At 45.3% G+C, this 24,621-nt stretch overlaps 1 protein-coding gene across 1 annotated transcript; it reads right to left on the reverse strand.

Moving 5' to 3' along the window:
- Nucleotides 1-1,271: 1,271 nt before the first annotated feature.
- LOC115152334 (death-associated protein 1-like) lies at nt 1,272-17,973 on the reverse strand. The gene is made up of 4 exons (XM_029697105.1): nt 17,777-17,973; nt 15,704-15,806; nt 10,057-10,099; nt 1,272-1,802 (listed from the first exon to the last, which is right to left on the reverse strand). The coding sequence occupies exons 1-4, from the start codon at nt 17,829-17,831 to the stop codon at nt 1,683-1,685; spliced, it is 321 nt and encodes a 106-aa protein (XP_029552965.1). The 5' UTR covers nt 17,832-17,973; the 3' UTR covers nt 1,272-1,682.
- Nucleotides 17,974-24,621: the final 6,648 nt, after the last annotated feature.

Raw genomic sequence — 24,621 nt, forward strand, 5'->3', positions numbered from 1 at the left:
TCTACTGACTCTGAAAAACACCAAAAGAAAGATGCCCAGGGTCCCTGCTCATCTGCGTGAACGTGCCTTAGGCATGCTGCAAGGAGGCATGAGGACTGCAGATGTGGCCAGTGCAATACATTTCAATGTCCGTACTGTGAGACGCCTAAGACAGCGCTACAGGGAGACAGGATGTACAGCTGATCATCCTCACAGTGGCAGACCACGTGTAACAACACCTGCACAGGATCGGTACATCCGAACATCACACCTGTGGGACAGGTACCGGATGGCAACAACAACTGCCCGAGTTACACCAGGAACGTACAATCCCTCCATCAGTGCTCAGACTGTACGCAATAGGCTGAGAGAGGCTGGACTGAGGTCTTACAGGCCTGTTGTAAGGCAGGTCCTCACCAGAAAGAACGTTGCCTATGAGCACAAACCCACCGTCGCTGGACCAGACAGGACTGACAAAAAGTGCTCTTCACTAACGAGTCGCGGTTTTGTCTCACCAGAGGTGATGGTCGGATTCGCATTTATCGTCGAAGGAATGAGCGTTACACCGAGGCCTGTACTCTGGAGCGGGTTCGATTTGGAGGTGGAGGGTCTGTCATGGTCTGGGGCGGTGTGTCACAGCATCATCGGACTGAGCTTGTTGTCATTGCAGGAAATCTCAATGCTGTGCGTTACAGGGAAGACATCCTCCTCCCTCATGCGGTACCCTTCCTGCAGGCTCACCTTGACATGACCCTCCAGCATGACAATGCCACCAGCCATCCTGCTCATTCTGTGCGTGATTTCCTGCAAGACAGGAATGTCAGTGTTCTGCCATGGCCAGCGAAGAGCCCGGATCTCAATCCCATTGAGCACATCTGGGACCTGTTGGACCGGAGGGTGAGGGCTAGGGCCATTCCCCCCCAGAAATGTCCGGGAAATTGCAGTTGCCTTTGTGGAAGAGTAGGGTAACATCTTACAGCAAGAACTGGCAAATCTGGTGCAGTCCATGAGGAGATGCACTGCAGTACTCAATGCAGCTGGTGGCCACACCAGATACTGACTGTTACTTTTGATTTAGACCTCCCCCCCCCCCCCCCCCCCCTTTGTTCAGGGACACATTATTCCATTTGTTAGTCACGTCTGTGGATCTTGTTCAGTTTATGTCTCAGTTGTTGAATCTTGTTACGTTCATACACATATTTGCACATGTTATGTTTGCTGAAAATAAATGCAGTTGACAGTGCAAGGACATTTCTTTTTTTGCTGAGTTCATCAACTGTAACTCAGTAAAATCTTTGAAATTGTTGCGTTTATATTTCTGTTCAGTATAACAACCAAAGTATGAGGAGAGTGGGATCACATGGAATGCTTAACAGAGGATTCCCTGGTAACCTGAGCACTTATGGTAATTGGTTGCATGCTTAATTGATTGGTTGTCCAGTTCTTTGATTGGTTTGTGGTTGTTGGGTTGGTCGGTAGGCTGCTTTGATAGGTTGGCTGATGTGGTTCATTGATGATGCGTTGCATTGGCTTGCCCTTAGTCACAGATTTAGGATCAGTTTCGCCTCCTCAAATCCTTACTTAACCATTGGAGGGGGGTAAACACAAAACTGACCATAGAGCTGTGTCTGGGAAGATTGCTGGCGCCTTGTGGGGCCAACTGTTGCAGAGTTAGCGGAGGGAAGGTAAGCTTGGCGGAAGCCTCACTTGCGGGGCTGGTGGATTTGCTGGGTGAGGTGCTGGTTCTGGGGCATCTTGGTGACAGACGGCTGGGGCTTCTGGTGAGCTACCTGGGCTGCCGCCGGGGTGAAGTCCTTATCACCCTGAGAACACAACCACACACATCCACTTAGTACAGGTGTGTTACAGTACACACATACCTACATATTTTCCTCAAGCTGATCAGCCCTCAGACTACAGGCCTTTTACTCAGAGCCCTATAGCTTCAATACATGCCACTGGCCTTAGTGCTCCTCCAAGCATCCAGCAGCACCAGTGTGTGGTGTCTATCACTTGTATGTCTACGTACTCTCTCTCCTGGTGTGCAGATCTGATTGACCCCAGTCTGTTCTAAATATTCTGGCTCTGATTAATTACCACAGGGATGCTGTGTGTGTATACATAAAGGGTTTCTTTATTTTTACTATTTTCTACATTGTTGAATAATAGTGAAGACAAAACTACAAAATCATGTAGTAACCAAAAAAGTGTTATAAAAATATATTTAATATTTGAGATTCTTCAAATAGCCACCCTTTGCCTTGACAGCTTAGCACACTCTTGGCATTCTCTCAACCAGCTTCATGTTAACTGGAATGCATTTCAATTAACAGGTGTGCCTTGTTAAAAGTTAATTGGTGGAATTTCTTTCCTTCTTAATGTGTTTGAGTCAATCAGTAGTGTTGTGACAAGGTGGGGGGGTATACAGAAGATAGCCCTATTTGGTAAAAGACCAAGTCCATATTTTGGCAAGAACAGCTCAAATAAGCAAAGAGAAATGACAGTCCATCATTACTTCAAGACATGAAGGTCAATACGGAACATTGAGAACTTTGAAAGTTTCTTCAACTGCAGTCGCAAAAACCATCTAGCACTATGATGAACTTGGCTCTCATGAGGACCGCCACAGGAATGGAAGACCCAGAGTTACCTCTGCTGCAGAGGATAAGTTCATTAGAGTTACCAGCCTCAGAAATTGCAGCCCAAATAAATGCTTCACAGAATTCCAATAACAGACACATCTCAACATCAACTGTTCAGAAAAGACTGAATCAGGCCAATCATTGTCAAATTTCTGCAAAGAAACTACTACTAATGGACACCAATAAGAAGAAGAGACTTGCTTGGGTGAAGAAACACAAGCAATAGACATTTGACTGGTGGGAAATTTGTCCTTTGGTCTGGAGTCGATACGCCATCCCATCATGTTAGGGCTTAGTGGGACTATCATTTGTTTTCGACAGAACAATGACCCAACATACCTCCAGGCTATGTAAGGGCTATTTTACCAAGGAGAGTGATGGAGTGCTGCATCAGATGACCTGGCCTCCACAATCCCCCGTCGGTTAGGACATCTACTTTGTGCATGACACAAGTAATTTTTCCAACAATTGTTTACAGACAGATTATTTCACTGTATCACAATTCCAGTGGGTCAGACTACAGTTTGCAACTGCACATGGGGACAAAGATAGTAGTTTTTGGAGAAATGTCCTCTGGTCTGATGAAACAAAAATAGAACTGTTTGGCCATAATGACCATCGTTATGTTTGGAGGAAAAAGGGTAAGAACACCATTCCAACAGTGAAGCACGGGGGTGGCAGCATCACGTCGTGGGGGTGCTTTGCTGCAGGAGGGACTGGTGCACTTCACAAAATAGATGGCATCATGATACAGGGAAATTATGTGGATATATTGAAGCAACATCAAGACATCAGTCAGGAAGTTAAAGCAAATGAGTCTTCCAAATGGACAATGACCCCAAGCATACTTCCAAAGTTCTGGCAAAATGGCTTAAGGACAACAAAGTCAAGGTATTGGAATGGCCATCACAAAGCCCTGACCTCAATCCTATAGAAAATTTGTGGGCAGAACTGAAAAAGCGTGTGCGAGCAAGGAGGCCTACAAACCTGACTCAGTTCATCAGCTCTGTCAGGAGGAATGGGCCAAAATTCACCCAAATTATTGTGGGAAGCTTGTGGAAGGCTACCCAAAACATTTGACCCAAGTTAAAGGAGGACTGCCCGTTCCATGATCTCGCCATCATGGTTGACAACTCCCTTGTGTCCTCCTCCCAGAGTGCTAAGAACCTTGGCGTGATCCTGGACAACACCCTGTCGTTCTCCACTAACATCAAGGCGGTGACCCGATCCTGTAGGTTCATGCTCTACAACATTCGCAGAGTACGACCCTGCCTCACACAGGAAGCGGCGCAGGTCCTAATCCAGGCACTTGTCATCTCCCGTCTGGATTACTGCAACTCGCTGTTGGCTGGGCTCCCTGCCTGTGCGATCAAACCCCTACAACTCATCCAGAACGCCGCAGCCCGTCTGGTGTTCAACCTTCCCAAGTTCTCTCACGTCACCCCGCTCCTCCGCTCTCTCCACTGGCTTCCAGTTGAAGCTCGCATCCGCTACAAGACCATGGTGCTTGCCTACGGAGCTGTGAGGGGAACGGCACCTCCGTACCTTCAGGCTCTGATCAGGCCCTACACCCAAACAAGGGCACTGCGTTCATCCACCTCTGGCCTGCTCGCCTCCCTACCTCTGAGGAAGGACAGTTCCCGCTCAGCCCAGTCAAAACTGTTCACTGCTCTGGCACCCCAATGGTGGAACAAGCTCCCTCACGACGCCAGGACAGCGGAGTCAATCACCACCTTCCGGAGACACCTGAAACCCCACCTCTTTAAGGAATACCTGGGATAGGATAAAGTAATCCTTCTAACCCCCCCCCTTTAAAAGATTTAGATGCACTATTGTAAAGTGGTTGTTCTACTGGATATTATAGGTGAATGCACCAATTTGTAAGTCGCTCTGGATAAGAGCGTCTGCTAAATGACTTAAATGTAAATGTTTAACAATTTAAAAGGCAATGCTACCAAATACTAATTGAGTGTATTCCCACTGGGAATGTGATGAAATAAATGATTTATTTCAGCTCTCTCTCTACTATTATTCTGACATTTCACATTTTTAAAATAAAGTGGTGATCCTAACTGACCTAAAAGACAGGGAATTTTTACTAGGATTAAATGTCAGAAATTGTGAAAAACTGAGTTTAAATGTATTTGGCTAAGGTGTATGTAAACTTCCGACTTCAAATGTATGTTGATTTGTTTAACACCTTTTTTGTTACTACATGATTCCATATGTGTTATTTCATAGTTTTCATGTCTTCACTATTATTCTACAATGTAGAAATAGTAAAAATAAAGAAAAACCCTTGAATGAGTAGTTGTTCTAAAACTTTTGACCGGTAGTGTATTTCTTTTTTAAACATTTATTTCAAGAAATGATTAAATAGTTTGATAACTCTGTTTGTATACTTTAAAATGATAATCAAACTGAACCGTTTCCAGTGATGAAGACATGGATGTCTCATGTTAGGGTGGGGTATGCAAAACGTGTTAACTTTGAGTTTTCTGACTACTTCTTCCATGGGCAGACGTATGGAAAGTGGTTCAAATCAAAAGGGATTGCTGTAAAAAAGTGATCGAATTCAAATGGATTTACCCAGGAGTGTCTACCCACATGGTCTATCTAAACCCTCAATCTGAAGTTCCAAGAACCCAGCCCACAAATACACATCCCCCCTTCAATACCACGATGCCACATCCCATGAAAATCAAGCGCATTTACTTTTTACACTCCACTGCATTGCTTCACATTGTAGGCATTCTTAGGCTATGTAGTGCTATAGTTAAGACTAAAACACTTGATTGGCAGTCTTCTCTCTCAGATAGGGCGGCGCACAATTGGCCCAGTGTCGTCCGGGGTTAGGGTTTGGCCGGGGTAGACCGTCATTGTAAATAAGAATTTGTTCTTTACTGACTTGCCTAGTTTAAATAAAGGTTAAATAAAAAGAGAAGGCATGGCCATAATAAGGGATAGTACACAAGTCCATTAATACCATAGGGTGAGGGTCAGATTCAACCTACAGACAGAGGATGAAAGTATAGCTCATATAAAAGTAAACTGCCTCTAGCTCTTCATAATCTCCCGCTCACTCTCTTCCCCAGGAGAATTGTGTAGCGTTCCAGAAGAGTACTGTAGTGTGTAACAGTGGTGTAGTCATAATATCGGAGTCTGATAGATAAGAGAGTTGTGCTGGCTGTGAATGGCTCACCAGCTTCAAGTCTCTAGGAAATGCTAACACAGCAGTATAGAGAACACACACACCACACACTTTTATACATCATGTCTGTCTGTCTGTGCATGCATGCGATCTAATGTTGTGCAATGTATATTCGTGAATGTTTTAGTTTAAGACCATAATTCCTATAGATCTGAAAGACCTACATTCCAGGGAGCCAGGGGTGTGGCAGACATCATTATCCAGCTTAGAAGGCCTGAATCTGGGCATGACACCACTCAGACCCCTTTAAACAGTCCACTGGTACTGGTACAATAAAACTCCTGTATCAGTTCTCTAGGTCACTAGCATACAGCCTAATCTCTATAAGGAAATCTATGTTGTGTATTTTCCTGGAAATTAGTCAATGATGTTTTGGTTTGTATGTAAACAGAAATAAATAAATGCATGGATGGATTGATATTATGGTGCAGTAGGGAGACCAGATGGAAGGTTACATCATCTATATAAACTTCTGGACATACGGACGGGAATGCAAGCGCAAGCACTCACACACAGTGGAATAAAGTCAAACTAGGATGGAAATGTATGAGGTAGGTATATAAGAGAGAGAAAGGGATGGGGGTGTGTATCAGTGTGAGGGAGAGAGAAAGGGAGAGATGGGGGTGTGTATCAGTGTGAGGGAGAGAAAGGAAGGGATGGGGGTGTGTATCAGTGTGAGGGAGAGAGAGAGAAAGGGATGGGGGTGTGTATCAGTGTGAGGGAGAGAGAAAGGAAGGGATGGGGTGTGTATCAGTGTGAGGGAGAGAGAAAGGAAGGGATGGGGGTGTGTATCAGTGTGAGGGAGAGAGAAAGGAAGGGATGGGGGTGTGTATCAGTGTGAGGGAGAGAGAAAGGAAGGGATGGGGGTGTGTATCAGTGTGAGGGAGAGAGAGAAAGGAAGGGATGGGGGTGTGTATCAGTGTGAGGGAGAGAGAAAGGAAGGGATGGGGGTGTGTATCAGTGTGAGGAAGAGAGAAAGGAAGGGATGGGGGTGTGTATCAGTGTGAGGGAGAGAGAAAGGAAGGGATGGGGTGTGTATCAGTGTGAGGGAGAGAGAAAGGAAGGGATGGGGGTGTGTATCAGTGTGAGGAGAGAGAAAGGAAGGGATGGGGGGTGTGTATCAGTGTGAGGGAGAGAGAAAGGAAGGGATGGGGTGTGTATCAGTGTGAGGGAGAGAAAGGAAGGGATGGGGTGTGTATCAGTGTGAGGGAGAGAGAAAGGAAGGGATGGGGTGTGTATCAGTGTGAGGGAGAGAAAGGAAGGGATGGGGTGTGTATCAGTGTGAGGGAGAGAGAAAGGAAGGGATGGGGGTGTGTATCAGTATGAGGGAGAGAGAAAGGAAGGGATGGGGTGTGTATCAGTGTGAGGAGAGAGAAAGGAAGGGATGGGGGTGTGTATCAGTGTGAGGGAGAGAGAAAGGAAGGGATGGGGTGTGTATCAGTGTAAGGGAGAGAGAAAGGAAAGGATGGGTGTGTATCAGTGTGAGGGAGAGAGAAAGGAAGGGATGGGGGTGTGTATCAGTGTGAGGGAGAGAGAAAGGAAGGGATGGGGTGTGTATCAGTGTGAGGGAGAGAGAAAGGAAGGGATGGGGGTGTGTATCAGTGTGAGGGAGAGAGAAAAGGAAGGGATGGGGGTGTGTATCAGTGTGAGGGAGAGAGAAAGGAAGGGATGGGGTGTGTATCAGTTGAGGGAGAGAGAAAGGAAGGGATGGGGGTGTGTATCAGTGTGAGGGAGAGAGAAAGGAAGGGATGGGGGTGTGTATCAGTGTGAGGGAGAGAGAAAGGAAGGGATGGGGTGTGTGTATCAGTGTGAGGGAGAGAGAAAGGAAGGGATGGGGGTGTGTATCAGTGTGAGGGAGAGAGAAAGGAAGGGATGGGGGTTGTGTATCAGTGTGAGGGAGAGAGAAAGGAAGGGATGGGGGGTGTGTATCAGTGTGAGGGAGAGAGAAAGGAAGGGATGGGGGTGTGTATCAGTGTGAGGGAGAGAGAAAGGAAGGGATGGGGGGTGTGTATCAGTGTGAGAGAGAGAGAAAGGAAGGGATGGGGGTGTGTATCAGTGTGAGGGAGAGAGAAAGGAAGGGATGGGGGTGTGTATCAGTGTGAGGGAGAGAGAAAGGAAGGGATGGGGTGTGTATCAGTGTGAGGGAGAGAGAAAGGAAGGGATGGGGGTGTGTATCAGTGTGAGAGAGAGAGAGAGAGAGAGAGAAAGGAAGGGATGGGGGTGTGTATCAGTGTGAGGGAGAGAGAAAGGAAGGGATGGGGGGTGTGTATCAGTGTGAGGGAGAGAGAAAGGAAGGGATGGGGGTGTGTATCAGTGTGAGGGAGAGAGAAAGGAAGGGATGGGGTGTGTATCAGTGTGAGGGAGAGAGAAAGGAAGGGATGGGGGTGTGTATCAGTGTGAGGGAGAGAGAAAGGAAGGGATGGGGGTGTGTATCAGTGTGAGGGAGAGAGAAAGGAAGGGATGGGGGTGTGTATCAGTGTGAGGGAGAGAGAAAGGAAGGGATGGGGGTGTGTATCAGTGTGAGGGAGAGAGAAAGGAAGGGATGGGGGTGTGTATCAGTGTGAGGGAGAGAGAAAGGAAGGGATGGGGTGTGTATCAGTGTGAGGGAGAGAGAAAGGAAGGGATGGGGTGTGTGTATCAGTGTGAGGGAGAGAAAGGAAGGGATGGGGGTGTGTATCAGTGTGAGGGAGAGAGAAAGGAAGGGATGGGGTGTGTATCAGTGTGAGGGAGAGAGAAAGGAAGGGATGGGGGTGTGTATCAGTGTGAGGGAGAGAGAAAGGAAGGGATGGGGGTGTGTATCAGTGTGAGGGAGAGAGAAAGGAAGGGATGGGGGTGTGTATCAGTGTGAGGGAGAGAGAGAGAAAGGGATGGGGGTGTGTATCAGTGTGAGGGAGAGAGAAAGGAAGGGATGGGGGTGTGTATCAGTGTGAGGGAGAGAGAAAGGAAGGGATGGGGGTGTGTATCAGTGTGAGGGAGAGAGAAAGGAAGGGATGGGGGTGTGTATCAGTGTGAGGGAGAGAGAAAGGAAGGGATGGGGGTGTGTATCAGTGTGAGGGAGAGAGAAAGGAAGGGATGGGGTGTGTATCAGTGTGAGGGAGAGAGAAAGGAAGGGATGGGGGTGTGTATCAGTGTGAGGGAGAGAGAAAGGAAGGGATGGGGGTGTGTATCAGTGTGAGGGAGAGAGAAAGGAAGGGATGGGGGTGTGTATCAGTGTGAGGGAGAGAGAAAGGAAGGGATGGGGGTGTGTATCAGTGTGAGGGAGAGAGAAAGGAAGGGATGGGGGTGTGTATCAGTGTGAGGGAGAGAGAAAGGAAGGGATGGGGTGTGTATCAGTGTGAGGGAGAGAGAAAGGAAGGGATGGGGTGTGTATCAGTGTGAGGGAGAGAGAAAGGAAGGGATGGGGGTGTGTATCAGTGTGAGGGAGAGAGAAAGGAAGGGATGGGGGTGTGTATCAGTGTGAGGGAGAGAAAGGAAGGGATGGGGGTGTGTATCAGTGTGAGGGAGGAGAGAGATCAGTGTGAGGGAGAGAGAAGGGATGGGGGTGTGTATCAGTGTGAGGGAGAGAGATTGAGAATGTGTGTGCTATAGAGAAATGTATTTGTTTGAGAGAGATGGAATGAGAGGTGGAGAGAGATGTACAGTGTGTACAGAGAGACATCTCTTCTCTCTCCGTAGGAAGGCAATATAACTGAGTGGAATTTAGTTTAGTTTCCAAACCTCAACAAATATAGATCCGAGGCAGTAAGGCTAGCCTTAATCAGGGAGATATAGAACCCCTCACTAAGGTCATCTCAGTGGGAGAATATAATCTCTGCAGCTACCCCCTGGTTCGTCAGGCTATATTTAAGGCTGTCGCAGCCTGCAGGTATGGCAGCACAGACAAATAGAGAATAAAAAGGCAAGCCTAGATGTACAGATAGAGAGCTAAGTACAGACCCCAGAGGGGTGAGCTTAGATGGGGGTAAGCATGGTGTGTGAGTGGAAAGGGTGGGGGTAAATGGCAATATCCTAGGGGTCGGGGTAGGCTAAGCGGTAGGTTAAGCTTAGTGTGTGTGTGCGTTGGTGAAGAATCCAGTCCGAGGTGATATCTGGTATCTCTCCCCAACAATCTGTGTTCAGTGCTAACACGATGCTAGGAGCCGTCTCGCCCTATCTGACCCTGTCAAGGACATCTGGGTGGGTCATACACACACACACACACACACACACACACACAGGTCTTACCTTTGTAACCACTCCTGACACGACCACAGTGGGCTTTGGTGGGCTAGAGACAGAAAGAGGGGTTAAACACAGACTCCTACCTCAATGTCAATTCTTTGACGAGACATTATCACATTTTGTTGAGATTAAATGCCTAATGAATGTATGCCAGTGTCGATTTCAGAAACACTGACCATCAACTCTGGAGTTTCTCTTTCAGGGGGTTATAAAAGACAGGAACAGAAAGTGCTTCTGTTTGATCCAATTGAACAAACATACACAGAGACGGCAAGAGAAAGAGACCGCTGTGAGCTCATTCACAGTACTGTGATGCTGTGGACCTGCCTGCCACCCTGCTAAATGAGTACCATTAATACTGGACTGGTTCTACACTGCAACTCACACAGCAGGGGAGAGGGAGGAAAGAAGGACGGGGGGGGGGGGGGGGGGTGTTGATGAGGGGAGGGGGGAGAGAGAGATCCCGAGATGGAAATGGACCTTGACATGAGAAACGAGTCCTGTCTGGTGTAACAGCAGAACCATTACCGGAGGTGAAAAGCTGTCCTCAGCGTCTACCTCTGGAGGTTTGGGCAGGGCAGCAGAGAGACTTAACATAGCAGACACAATTAAGGTAGCCTACATATAGTCGCTAGCGTCCTTGGTACAACCCCAGCGGCCTTGTCAAGACGTTAATGACTGACAGACACAGGCCCACTCCGCTGCAGTATACCGGTATTGGAGTACTTCACTTAAAGTAGCCTAAACATTATCTTCAAGTAATGTCAACATGTTATTACAATCTAACTACACTTGTATGAGAGCAATTTAATCAGTGACAAAACGAGTTCATCTGAGATTAGAGGATTGAGGCGCAGTCAGTCAGTCATCTGGAGCACTAGCGGTTCTGAGGGGGGGGCAGTGCCCCTGTGACAACAATTTTGGACCCCCTTGTGGCCCCCCTAAATGTGGAGTATGAAATAATTTTACATAACTCATTTTTGCTATCATTCTTTTTTTTACATCCGTTATTAGACAGTGGCAACGATGATGATTATGAACATGGTCTTTTGCCTGCTAATGCCTGCAATGCAGTGAAGAAAACGATATGACAACAATAACGTCTAATGTAACTGGCCCCTCTAACAGTACAACTGGCCCCAGCTTGGCCCCCCCAGCTGAAATGGTCTAGAACCGCCACTGATCTGGAGTGCAGCTACACCAGATAGACAAGATGAGGGGAAAGAGAGAGAAACAAAAAGAGAGAGAGAAAGAGAAAGAGAAAGAGAAAGAGAAAGAGAGAGAGAGAGAGAGAGAGAGAGAGAAAGAGGGGATAAAGAGAAAGATAACATTTTATTTGTCATATACACGTGTTTAGCAGATGTTATTGCAGGTGTAGCGAAATGCTAGAGGGAGAGAGAGGGATAAAGAGAGAAATAGAGTGGGGGAGAGCAAGAGATGAAAAAGAGCTTCAGAGTTAGGGTTGGTTCCGCCCCTCAGGCTGTGTACAGGAAGTGCTTATGGCGATGCTCTGTTACCTTCACTGTAAACTTCTCTCCCTTTCCTCCCATCTCTCCATCTAGGTATAAATTGTATGTGACAGACGTTCCCATGGTGACATCGCTCCACTGGCTGCTACACAGCATCCACCTGCTCTCAACAGAGTGGACACAGGCATGCACGCAGGACACACACAACCTTGCTCTTTAATGAGCGACTGAAGGAAAGCCAGAGCCAGGGTAAGAGCCAAGCTGACCGCATCGGAGAGGATTTCTACAGCATTTCACACGGGCACTTTCACTGCCGCCTCTGATCATTCCAGAGGACCCGGGGCAGGAGCTGTTATGGCAACCTCCCTCTTTAGGCTGGGGCATAGGGTAAGCCAATACTTTAAACCTCTTTCGCTCTCTTTACTTTCCCTTTGTCCATGCCACAATTCCTGCTCGCTCCCAAGGACCGGCCAAAGAGAGGAGCGAGAGTCACAGCTGAGTTTGAGAGTTTTGTATAAACGTCCAACGTGTTGCTCAACAGGTTTTGGAGAGTACACTCAGCAGTAAACGCAACACACACAGTGTGGTGTAAATATTTCAACTGGATAAACAGACATTGCTCAACAGTCGAGACCCAGAGCAGAACTTAGTGGGGGAGCATAATGCACCACGCATTTATCCAACAAAGTATAGCCTCAAACATATACAACAGATGAATGTAGCCTCAAAAACATGTAAAAAAAAAATAAAAATAAAAAATAGGCCATAATGACAAGTTCAAATAAAAACAAGGTGGACCTCAGGTTGACAATAGGCTGTGAAGGGATGAAAATAAACAGATATTAAAGCATCAGAACTGGTCGTTTCCTCTTCTAGCACAGATACCGGCCATCATAGGTTATTCGGTGAGTTCAAGTTTGTGGAATGTTCTTACCAGTTCTAAAAATGTAACACATTATTCGGTACAAGGACTATGTATGTATGTATGTATGTATGTATGTATGTATGTATGTATGTATGTAAACAGTTGAAGTCGGAAGATCACATACACTTGGGTTGGAGTCAATAAAACTTGTTTTTCAACCACTCCACAAATTTCTTGTTAAACTATAGTTTTGGCAAGTCGGTTAGGACATCTACTTCGTGCATGACACAAGTAATTTTTCCAACAATTGTTGACAGACAGATTATTTCACTTATAATTCACTGTATCACAATTCCAGTGGGTCAGAAGTTTACATACACTAAGTTGACTGTGCCTTTAAACAGCTTGGAAAATTCCTGAAAATGAGGTCATGGCTATAGAAGCTTCTGATAGGCTAACTGACATCATTTGAGTCAATTGGAGGAGGTGTACCTTTGGATATATTTCAAGGCCTACCTTCAAACTCAGTGCCTCTTGCTTGACATCATGGGAAAATCAAAAGAAATCAGCCAAAACCTCAGAAATAAAATTGTAGACTTCCACAAGTCTGGTTCATCCTTGGGAGCATTTCCCAAACGCCTGAAGGTACCACGTTCATCTGTACAAACAATAATACGCAAGTATAAACACCATGGGACCACGCAGCCGTCATACCACTTAGGAAGGAGACGCATTCTGTCTCCTAGAGATGAACGTACTGTGGTGCGAAAAGTGCAAATCAATCCCAGAACAACAGCAAAGGACCTTGTGAAGATGCTGGAGGAAACAGGTACAAAAGTATCTATATCCACAGTAAAACGAGTCCTATATCAACATAACCTGAAAGGCCGCTCAGCAAGGAAGAAGCCACTGCCCCAAAACCGCCATAAAAAAGCCAGACTACAGTTTGCAACTGTACATGGGGACAAATATCGTATTTTTGAGAAATGTCCTCTGGTCTGATGAAACAAAACTGTTTGGCCATAATGACCATCGTTATGTTTGGAGGAAAAAGGGGGAGGCTTGCAAGTCGAAGAACACAATCCCAACCGTGAATCACGGGGGTGGCAGCATCGTGTTGTGGGGGTGCTTTGCTGCAGGAGGGACTGGTGCACTTCACCAAATAGATGGCATCATGAGGCAGGGAAATTATGTGGCTATATTGAAGCAAAATCAAGACATCAGTCAGGAAGTTAAAGCTTGGTCGCAAATGGGTCTTCCAAATGGACAATGACCCCAAGCATACTTCCAAAGTTCTGGCAAAATGGCTTAAGGACAACAAAGTCAAGGTATTGGAGTGGCCATCACAAAGCCCTGACCTCATCCTATAGAACATTTGTGGGCAGAACTGAAAAAGTGTGTGCGAGCAAGGAGGCCTACAAATCTGACTCATTTCCACCAGCTCTGTCAAGAGGAATGGGCCAAAATTCACCCAACTTATTGTGGGAAGCTTATGGAAGGCTACCCAAAACATTTGACCAAAGTTAAACAATTTAAAGGCAATGCTACCAAATACTAATTGAGTGTATGTAAACTTCTGACCCACTGGGAATGTGATGAAAGAAATAAAAGCTGAAATAAAATCACTCTATTATTCTGACATTTCACATTCTTAAAATAAAGTGGTGATCCTAACTGACCTAAAACAGGGAATTTTCACTGGGATTAAATGTCAGGAATTGTGAAAAACTGAGTTTAAATGTATTTGGCTAAAGGTGTATGTAAACTTCTGACTTCAACTGTATGCATGTATGTAGGTACAGTGGCTTGTGAAAGTATTCACCCCCCTTGGCATTTTTCCTATTTTGTTGCCTTACAACCTGGAATTAAAATAGATTTTTGGGGGGTTTGTATCATTTGATTTACACAACATGCCTACCACTTTGAAAATGCTAAATATGTTTTCTTGTGAAACAAACAAGAAATAAGACAACAAAAAAACTGAACACTTGAGTGTGCATAACTATTCACCCCCCCCAAAGCCAATACTTTGTAGAGCCACCTTTTGCAGCAATTACAGCTGCAAGTCTTTTTGGGTATGTTCCTATGAGCTTGGCACATCTAGCCACTGAGATTTTTGCCCATTCTTCAAGGCAAAACCGCTCCTTCAAGTTGGATGGGTTCCGCTGGTGTACAGCAATCATTAAGTCATACCACAGATTGTCAATTGGATTGAGGTCTGGGCTTTGACAAGGTCATTCCAAGACATTTAAATGTATCCCCTTAAACCACTCAAGTGTTGCTTTAGCAGTATTCTTAGGGCCATTGTCCTGCTGGAAGGTGAACCTCGGTCCCAGTCTCAAATCTCTGGAAGACAAACAGGTTTCCCTCAAGAATTTCCCTGTACTTAGTGCAATCCATCAGTCCTTCAACTCTGACCAGTTTCTCAGCTGCCGATGAAAACATCACCACAGCATGCTGCTGCCACCACCATGCTTCACTGTGAGGATGGTTTTCATAGGGTGATGAGAGGTGTTGGGTTTTTGCCAGACATAGCGTTTTCCTTGATGGCCAAAAATATCAATTTTAGTCTCATCTGACCAGATTACCTTCCATATGTTTGGGGAATCTCCCACATGCCTTTTGGCAAACACCAAACGTGTTTGCTTATTTTTTCTTTAAGCAATGGCTTTTTTCTGGCCACTCTTCTGTAAAGCCCAGCTCTGTAGAGTGTACGGCTTAAAGTGGTCCTAAACTGTGGAGCTTTGCAGATCCTTCAGGGTTATCGTTGGTCTCTTTGTTGCCTCCATTATTAATGCCCTCCTTGCCTGGTCCGTGAGTTTTGGTGGGCGGCCCTCTCTTGGCAGGTTTGTTGTAGTGCCATATTCTTGCCATTTTTTAATAACGGATTTAATGGTGCTCTGTGGGATGTTCAAAGTCTCAGATATTTTTTAGAACCCAACCCTGATCTGTACTTCTCCACAACTTTGTCCCTAACCTGTTTGGAGAGCTCCTTGGTCTTCATGGTGCTGCTTGCTTGGTGGTGCCCCTTGCTTAGTGGTGTTGCAGACTCGGGCCTTTCAGAACAGGTGTGTGTGCGTGTGTGTATGTGTACAGGTGGACTTTATTTAACAAATGATGTGACTTTTGAAGTTAATTGGTTGCACCAGGTCTTATTTAGGGGCTTCATAGCAAAAGGGGTGAATACATATGCACGCACCACTTTTCAGTTTCTTTTACTATTTGAAAAAAATAATAAATTTCACTTCAACTTGGACTATTTTGTGTGTGTGTTACCGTGTGTGTGTGTTACCGTGTGTGTGTGTGTGTGTGTTACCTAGGCTCCTCCACAAACTCCTCGTCGTCGTCCTTGTCAGGAGGCGGCTCAGGTGGAGCTGCTCCCTGGTGCTTCTGCACTATCCTCATCCCCCCTGCCTTCACTGTCACACACAATGAATTCACATCAACACACACGTCTTTATCACTGTTATACATTAACAAACACCGACACACATTAGGCAGTGTTTCCCAAACTCGGTCCTGGGGACCCCAAAGGCTGCACATTTTGTTTTTGTTGCCCTAGCACAACACAGCTGATTCAAATAATCAACTCATCAAACTTTCATTATTTTCATCAGCTGTCTGGTGCTAGGGCAAAAAACTAATATACAGTTCCCCGGGACCGGGTTTGGGAAAGGCTACATTAGGGTAGTGTGGACAAAAGGCTGAGGCGCAACAAAGAATTCCCTTCGCCAAAGCCGTACAATTAACCACAGACAGTCAGATAATCAGATAATCTAAAAGGCTACAGGCCCACCTGCAGATTTGGCGCATACGCACTTGGTCAAAAACAATACTTAGGGTATTCACATATAATCCTCTTTAAAATAACCGATCTCAGTCCTCATTAAAGTGAACTCTGGGGTAAAAAAAACACTAAAGAAATCTGTTCTCTTCGCCTTCACATTGCCCTTGCCTTTGAATGAGGACTCAACTCTTCTGCCAGTTCACAACCAACTATTTTGTGGTTTGAGTCCTCTTTACATTCACATTGCTATGTTTAGAAAGGAACCAAGATCTTTTTCTAACATTCACTCAATGCACTCTGGGTTTTTACAATGTGCAGGAAAAGTCATTCCATCTGATCAGAAAGCTATGTCTACTTACATTTTGGAAGCAAAAAAATTGCATTTAGTTAAATCATCGTAATCAGAAGATACCAATAATATTGACATGTTAATAGTAACAGAATAAATAGCAAAATAATAACTGCAGATTAAATAATTCTGTAATTGAAAGTTGTAAGAGCTACAATTGATTTTGTACCCTGTTGTCTTAACACTATTCAAACCCCACAATCAATAAACATCGTATGAAGCTCTCTTAGCCTATAGATCACATACTGTAAACAAATAACCTGAACTAAAAACTCATATTTTGGCATTTCTGTGCATCCTTGACAATTGCTAATCAATATTCCAAAACAGCACACGTTTTTTGTTGTTGTTGCAAATCCACACAATCTTCTCTGAATTGTGACACCAATGTGAGGGGTTATGGCAGGGAAAAGGTGTTGCAGTAGACTCGTGTGTGGTGCGGGAATAATGACAAACGGACCTGGGGAGCTTTGTGTTCACATTGCCCTAAAAAAAAGGAAACCGGACTGAGGATTTCAAGTGAACCAAACTCAGACCCCTCTCGGTCTCAGTTCGTTTCGTTTCCGGGACTCTTGAGGGGTCCGAGTTCCTTTGGAGTGTTCACATTGGACAAAAAAAATAAGCGAACCATACTATACTAACAAAAATAGTATGAAAACACCCTTCGAGTATTTTAAGACATGGCATATCCTGCTAATGAGGTCATGTCTTTTCACCACCTGACAGTCCTAGCAACATTAGTTAGTAGCTACTTGTAATCTTTAGTCAGTTATGGCTATGTGCCCTACTTTCTATGTCCACGTAGGCTACTCCTTAGGACTGTTATCAGATCCCCCACATAGACTTTAGCTACATAGCCTGGATCCCAGTCTGTTTCTGCTCTCTTGCCAACTCCTTATGGAATTGTCATGCCAAACCTAGGCCACAATAGAAGATACAGGCCTAGGTTTGATGGCGCTCCGTCAATAAAACATTGGCAACATGTTCAACGTTAGATCTCAATGTACAGGCGTAGTGCGTTATTCGGTAAATCAGACTTAGCGACAGGCAACAAAACAAATATTTCGTAAGCTTTCAGATGTCGTTCTACAGCACATACATGTTAGTCTAGCAACTTGATTAGAGTATCTAACTAACGTTGCCCAACACAATTATTGACATAGGCCTAATGCGTATGCAGTGATACAATGTCAGTTGAATCATGAAAACAAAAGCGATGTTTGTGCTGTAAAAAGCAACATAAGGTTTAATACCAGCCGGGAGGTGTCCTCCTTTGGTCTCGATTTTTTCCTTCGGAGGCGAAGACATCTGTAATCTAAATGTATATATGTCTGAGGAGTGAAAAACGCTCGTTTAGATGTATTTCTCTGGGAAAAACAGCAGCAGTAGACTTCAGTCCAGTTCGTCAACGTGGCTTTTTTGTTTGGCAACGGTGCATGATGAGGACAGAGAAATATCGACAAATAGGAGAGTCACGTTCAGTCTGACGTGGTGTAGGTCGGTACGGGACGGGGCTAGTGCCAGAATAAAGCGTTCCCCATGGATAAATAAAATCAACAGTGGTCAAAGTAAAATGATGTATGGTCCGGCATGGCGTCCCGGCAAAAGAAATAGTAAGGGTACCAGCAAAAACATGAGCCTATCACAATAATTAAAGCAAAATGTCAAGAAGACTGTAGGCTATTATAACACTTTTTATCATTAGCACATGTCAGGGGCATGAAAAGGGAGGTAATGTACTTGGAAACGGGTGGTATAGCCTTCGCTCCAAAATGCTGTGGTTCGATGAGAACACAGATACTTTGCCAAGGCAGAGATTTTTATTTAACATTTAACTAGGCAAGTCAGTTAAGAACAAATGATTAATTATTTACAATGATGGCCTACCCCGGCCAAACCTTCCCCTAACTCGGACGACGCTGCCCTATGGGACTCCCGATCACGGGTCTGTAGTGACACCTCTAGCGCTGCGATGCAGTGCCTTAGACGGCCGCGCCACTCCGGATCACCTGAGTGGACACATCAATTCTGCCCTATTGACAATGTAGGTAGCCTAGTAAGTGATTGTTTGACAATTCAATTTAAGGGGCTTTATTGGCATGGGAAATATATGTTTAAATGAAAATCAGATGAAATCATCATGACTGGTTGCTTTTATGCCACAATAAAAGGTAAAACGTTTTAACAGTTACATGACAAATCGTTATGACTAGGCCCATAGAGATGCTATTGAATGAATATGGATCATATAATTATATGTTTAGGCCCATAAAAATGTTTTATATATAGCAGGTATATAGGAGGTCCCGTACCAGGAAGAAATTAATTATACTTTCACCCCTGAAAATCAGGGAATCGCCTGGTCAGTGTGTGTGTGAGTGTGGGCATCTGTGCGTGTGTTCCGTGTGTGTCAGTGTTTGGTTCTGACAGTAGCGAAGACATCCTGTAACACCTATTCCCCCAGTCCAAAGGGTGTTGTTGTCCTATGAGAGGTGTTGATGTCCAATCAAAAGCCTAGGAGGTCAGTGCTGTCCTTCTCTCCTTGTTTTGTAGAACAATGTTGTTGATGAATTCATAACATAAACAACATTTGTCCATACATGTGAACATAAGCCCGCATTTAAAGTTAAACCGGGCTGTATTCAGTACATGTTTACATTCTGGAACGTAGAATTGAACGGAAATGAAAGCTGTACTGAAAGACCCGTTTAAAATTCGGGGAGGGGTTGGGTTGTGGCTTGGGGAACAATGTCAGCATGGTCACCGCCTTTTAAATACGTCATTCACTGTGTCAAGCCACACCTCGCCACAACCACCAATCGGGAGCAAAGTAAACGTACCTCAAAGTCTATTCAATGAAGTTTTGGGGGAAGTGTTATTCAGTACAAACCGTTCCGCAATGTAGCAAACATGCAAGCGAACTGAATGCACCTCGTGTTCTTACGCACAAAATGAGGCAGGCATTTAAAATGGTTGATTTACTTGGATGTGACCAAACGCTAAATTATATCACGTCCCATCAGATAACGTGGTACAAGTAGCACCAAGCGGCACTGATTACATGATCCTGGCACAACTTCTTCAACCTATCAAAGATATCATTTCTGTTTCACACACATCCGTGTGTTTTTATGAGAAAAATATAAATTAGGTCCTTCCAAGAAAGTTTATCGTACATTGTAATTTTTTTGAATGAAAAGCCTAGGAGTCATATAGGTTATCATTAGGTCCACCGTTAATTGTTTTATTTAACCTTTATCTAACTATTAACTGTTTCTAGGTGGCACCCACTGCTAAAGCGGCCACTCGTAATTAAAAGTGCGTTTTATCCGTGGCTTTGAGCCCACTTCGCATCGAACTTTGTTTCTCAGGAAAAAACTGTTCGAAGTCGGTCCTTCGATGCTCGATTACAATTATTATAATTATGCATAAACTATAAAACATTGTAGGCCTACATGTATATACTGATGACAAAGAGTCTTCCTACATTGACTGCAGTCTCACACTGCAATACTGCCATCTGTATGATGATACTGAGAGTGCAAATTATTTATACTGTACACTTTGGATCCTCCTCCAGTGAATAACACATACTGTATGTGACTAAGCAGATGATTATGAAAATACGTAAAATGTGGGCTTACATTTAGGTGTACAGGTCTATGTAATATAGCCTGCAATATTAGGCGAAAGTAGTGTGTTTGAGTGCAAGGCAGAAATTCCTTTTTATACATTTTCAAGCTGTTGGCTACTTCCCTTTTCAACCCAATAGACTACATGTACATCCACATTTCAAAGGGGGGGGGACTCATGTGAGATTCAACCCCTTCAAATCAAATCAAACTTTATTTGTCACATGCGCCGAACACAACACCACACTGCCAGGCCGTACGCACTACCCTTACGGTCAGATGCCGAGCAGTTGCCATACCAGGCGGCGATGCAACCGGTCAGGATGCTCTCAATGGTGCAGCTGTAGAACGTTTTGAGGTTCTGGGGACCCATGTCAAATCTTTTCAGTCTCCTGAAGGAGAAAAGGTGTTGTCGTGTCCTCTTCACGGCTGTCTTGGTGTGTTTGGACCATGATAGTTCATTGGTGACACCAAGGAACTTTAAACTCTCGACCCGCTCCACTACAGCCCCGTCGATGTTAATGGGGGCCTGTTCGGTTCGCCTTTTCCTGTAGTCCATGATCAGCTCCTTTATCTTGCTCACATTGAGGGAGAGGTTGTTGTCCTGGCACCACACTGCCAGGTCTCTGACCTCCTCCCTATAAGCCATCTCATCGTTGTCGGTGATCAGGCCTACCAATCAAATTCAATCAAATGTATTTATAAAGCCTTTCTTACTGCAGCTGATGTCACAAAGTGCTGTACAGAAACCCAGCCTAAAACCCCAAACAGCAGGCAATGCAGGTGTAGAAGCACTGTTCTGTCGTCAGCAAACTTAATGATGGTGTTGGAGTCGTGTTTGGCCACGCAGTCGTGGGTGAACAGGGAGTACAGGAGAGGACTAAGCACACACCCCTGAGGGGACCCAATGTTGAGGATCAGCGTGGCAGACGTGTTGTTGCCTACCCTTACCACCTGGGGGCGGACCGTCAGGAAGTCCAGGATCCAGTTGCAGAGGGAGGAGTTTAGTCACAGGGTCCTTAGCTTAGTGATGAGCTTTGTGGGCACTATGGTGTTGAACGCTGAGCTGTAGTCAATGAATAGCATTCTCACATAGGGCTTCTTTTTGTCCAGGTGGGAAAGGGCAGTGTGAAGTGCGATTGAGATTGCGTCATCTGTGGATTTGTTTGGGCAGTATGCGAATTGGAGTGAGTCTAGGGTATCCGGGAGGACACTGTTGATGTGAGCCATGACCAGCCTTTCAAAGCACTTAATGGCTACCAACATGAGTGCTATGGGGCGGTAATCATTTAGGCAGGTTACCTCCACTTCCTTGGGCACAGGGACTATGGTGATCTGCTTGAAACATGTAGGTATTACAGACTCAGTCAGGGAGAGGCTGAAAATGTCAGTGAAGACACTTGCCAGTTGGTCCGTGCATGCTTTGAGTGCACGTCCTGGTAATCTGTCTGGCCCCACGGCTTTGGGAATGTTGACCTGTTTAAAGGTCTTGCTCACATCGGCTACCGAGAGCGTTATCACACGGTCGTCCAGAACAGCTGGTGCTCTCATGCATGTTTCAGTGTTGCTTGCCTCGAAGCGAGCGTAAAGGCATTTAGCTCATCAGTAGGCTCGTGTCACTGGGCAGCTCGTGTCTGGGTTTCTCTTTGTAGTCTGTAATAGTTTTCAAGCCTGGCCACATCAGACGAGCTTCAGAGCCGGTGTAGTAGGATTCAATCTTAATCCTGTATTGACACTTGGCTTGTTTGATGGTTGGTCAGAGGGCATAGCGGGATTTCTTATAAGCTTCCGGATTAGTGTCCCGATCCTTGAAAGCGGCAGCTCCAGCCTTTAGCTCGTTGCGATGTTGCCAGTAATCCATGGCTTCTGGTTGGGATATGTACGTACGGTCACTGTGGGGACGACGTTGTCGTCGATTAATTTATTGATGAAGCCGATGACTGAGGTGGTATACTCCTCAATGCCATTGGATGAATCCTGAAACATATTCCAGTCTGTGCTAGCAAAACAGTCCTGTGGCGTAGCATCCGTGTCATTTGACCACTTCAGTATTGAGCGAGTCACTGGTACTTCCTGCTTTAGTTTTTGCTTGTAAGCAAGAATCAGTAGGGTAGAATTATGGTCAGTATTATGCCACAATCTGCGTTAATTACATGGACTAGGCAAAACACAGAGAGCAATTTGAGCAGTCAGTCAAATCAATCAATGAAATGTATTTATAAAGCCTTTTTTTACATTAACCGATCTCACAAAGATCTGTACAGAAACCCAGCCTAAAACGCCAAACAGCAAGCAATGCAGATGTGATAGCCTAGTTGGTTTGCTTATCAGAGCATAATGTTGGTTTAATGTTAAGGACGATTCCATGAACAAGTGTTGGAATACATCATACAACGTCTCCAATTTTAATTGGTTGCAGAAGTTGTGCCAGGATGTAATCACTGCCACTTGGTGAGGTTAGCAAAGGGCTAACATGTGCCATGTTATTTTATGGGACCAGATTCAATTTAGTTTTCTGTCACAAGCAAGTAATTCGACAATTACCTTTAAATGCTTGCTTATGTTCACAAGTATTATGGTCCCCATGTCTTTAGGTTGTGTGTGTGTGTGTGCATGTGTTTGTTCTAGCATATGTCCACTAGAGGGGAGAATACAGCTTTTGAGAAATGTCCAAACCTCCCAGTCGGGTGTGTGAGTGTTCATCTAAACAATGTTATTTCCATCCATCAGTGTGTGTGTGTGCGTATAGAAGGACCCATCACATGTTTGGACCTCAGGAAGAGTATCTGCTGCCTTGGCAGAGGATCCTAATACATTTACTAAAGTGCTAGACAGAGCAGGTAACAGTAGGTAGAAACAGCAGGTAACAGTAGTGCTAGACAGAACAGGTAACAGTAGTTAGACAGAGCAGGTAACAGTAGGTAGAAACAGCAGGTAACAGTAGTGCTAGACAGAACAGGTAACAGTAGTTAGACAGAGCAGGTAACAGTAGGTAGACAGAGCAGGTAATGGTGGTGTTAGACAGAGCAGGTAACAGTAGGTAGACAGAGCAGGTAACAGTAGGGCTAGACAGAGCAGATAACAGTAGTGCTAGACAAAGCAGGTAACAGTAGGGCTAGAAAGAGCAGCTAACAGAAGGGCTATACAGAGCAGGTAACAGTAGTGCAAGACAGAGCAGGTAACAGTATTGCTAGACAGAGCAGGTAACAGCGGGTAGACAGAGCAGGTAACAGCGGGTAGACAGAGCAGGTAACAGTGGTGCTAGACAGAGCAGGTAACAGTAGTGCTTGACAGAGGAGGTAACAGTAGGTAGACAGAGCAGGTAACAGTAGGGCTAGACAGAGCAGGTAAAAATGGTGCTAGACAGAACAGGTAACGATAGTGCTAGACAGAACAGGTAACAGTAGTGCTAGACAGAACAGGTAACAGTAGTGCTAGACAGAGCTGGTAAGAGTGGTGCTAGACAGGGCAGGTAACAGTAGTCCTAGATAGAGCAGGTAACAGTGGTGTGAGACAGAGCAGGTAACATTGGTGCTCAACAGAGCAGGTAACAGTGGTGCTAGATAGAGCAGGTAACAGTGGTGTGAGACAGAGCAGCTAACAGTAGGGCTAGAAAGAGCAGCTAACAGTAGGGCTAGACAGAGCAGCTAACAGTATTGCTAGACAGAGCAGGTAACAGCAGGTAGACAGAGCAGGTAATGGTGGTGTTAGACAGAGCAGGTAACAGTGGTGCTAGACAGAGCAGGTAAGAGTAGGTAGACAGAGCAGGTAACAGTGGTGCTGGACAGAACATGTAACAGTAGGTAGACAGAGCAGGTAACAGTGGTGCTAGACAGAGTAGGTAACAGTGGTACTAGACAGAGCAGGTAACAGTAGTGCTAGACAGAGCAGGTAACAGTAGTGCTAGACAGAGTAGGTAACAGTGGTACTAGACAGAGCAGGTAACAGTAGTGCTAGACAGAGCAGGTAACAGTAGTGCTAGACAGAGCAGGTAACAGTAGTGCAAGACAGAGTAGGTAACAGTGGTACTAGACAGAGCAGGTAACAGTAGTGCTAGACAGAGCAGGTAACAGTGGTGCTAGACAGAGCAGGTAACAGTAGTGCTAGACAGAGTAGGTAACAGAAGGGCTAGACATAGCATGTAACAGTGGTGCTAGACAGACCATACAATAGTGTGTAAACAGAGCAGTTAACAGTCGTGCTAGACAGAGCAGGCATGCAAAAGTGGTGCAATTAAGGTATCAGTGGGTAGACAGAGCAGGTATCAGTGGTGCTAGACAGAGCAGGTAACAGTAGTTAGACAGAGCAGGTAACAGCGGGTAGACAGAGCAGGTAACAGTAGTGCTAGACAGAGCAGATAACAGCGGGTAGACAGAGCAGGTAACAGAAGTGCAAGACAGAGCAGGTAACAGTGGTGCTAGACAGAGCAGGTAACAGTGGTGCTAGACAGAGCAGTTAACAGTAGT

Source organism: Salmo trutta, chromosome 2 (assembly GCF_901001165.1).
Source record: "Salmo trutta chromosome 2, fSalTru1.1, whole genome shotgun sequence".
NCBI classification, from domain to species: domain Eukaryota; kingdom Metazoa; phylum Chordata; class Actinopteri; order Salmoniformes; family Salmonidae; genus Salmo; species Salmo trutta.

Coding starts and splice junctions, on each gene's coding strand:
- LOC115152334 (XM_029697105.1), bottom strand. CDS start 17,831: ATGTCTTCGCCTCCGAAGGAAAAAATCGAGACCAAAGGAGGACACCTC. Junction 15,807..17,776: donor AGGAGGACACCTCCCGGCTG/GTATTAAACCTT, acceptor TGTGTGTGACAG/TGAAGGCAGGGGGGATGAGG. Junction 10,100..15,703: donor GAGTTTGTGGAGGAGCCTAG/GTAACACACACA, acceptor TTCTGTCTCTAG/CCCACCAAAGCCCACTGTGG.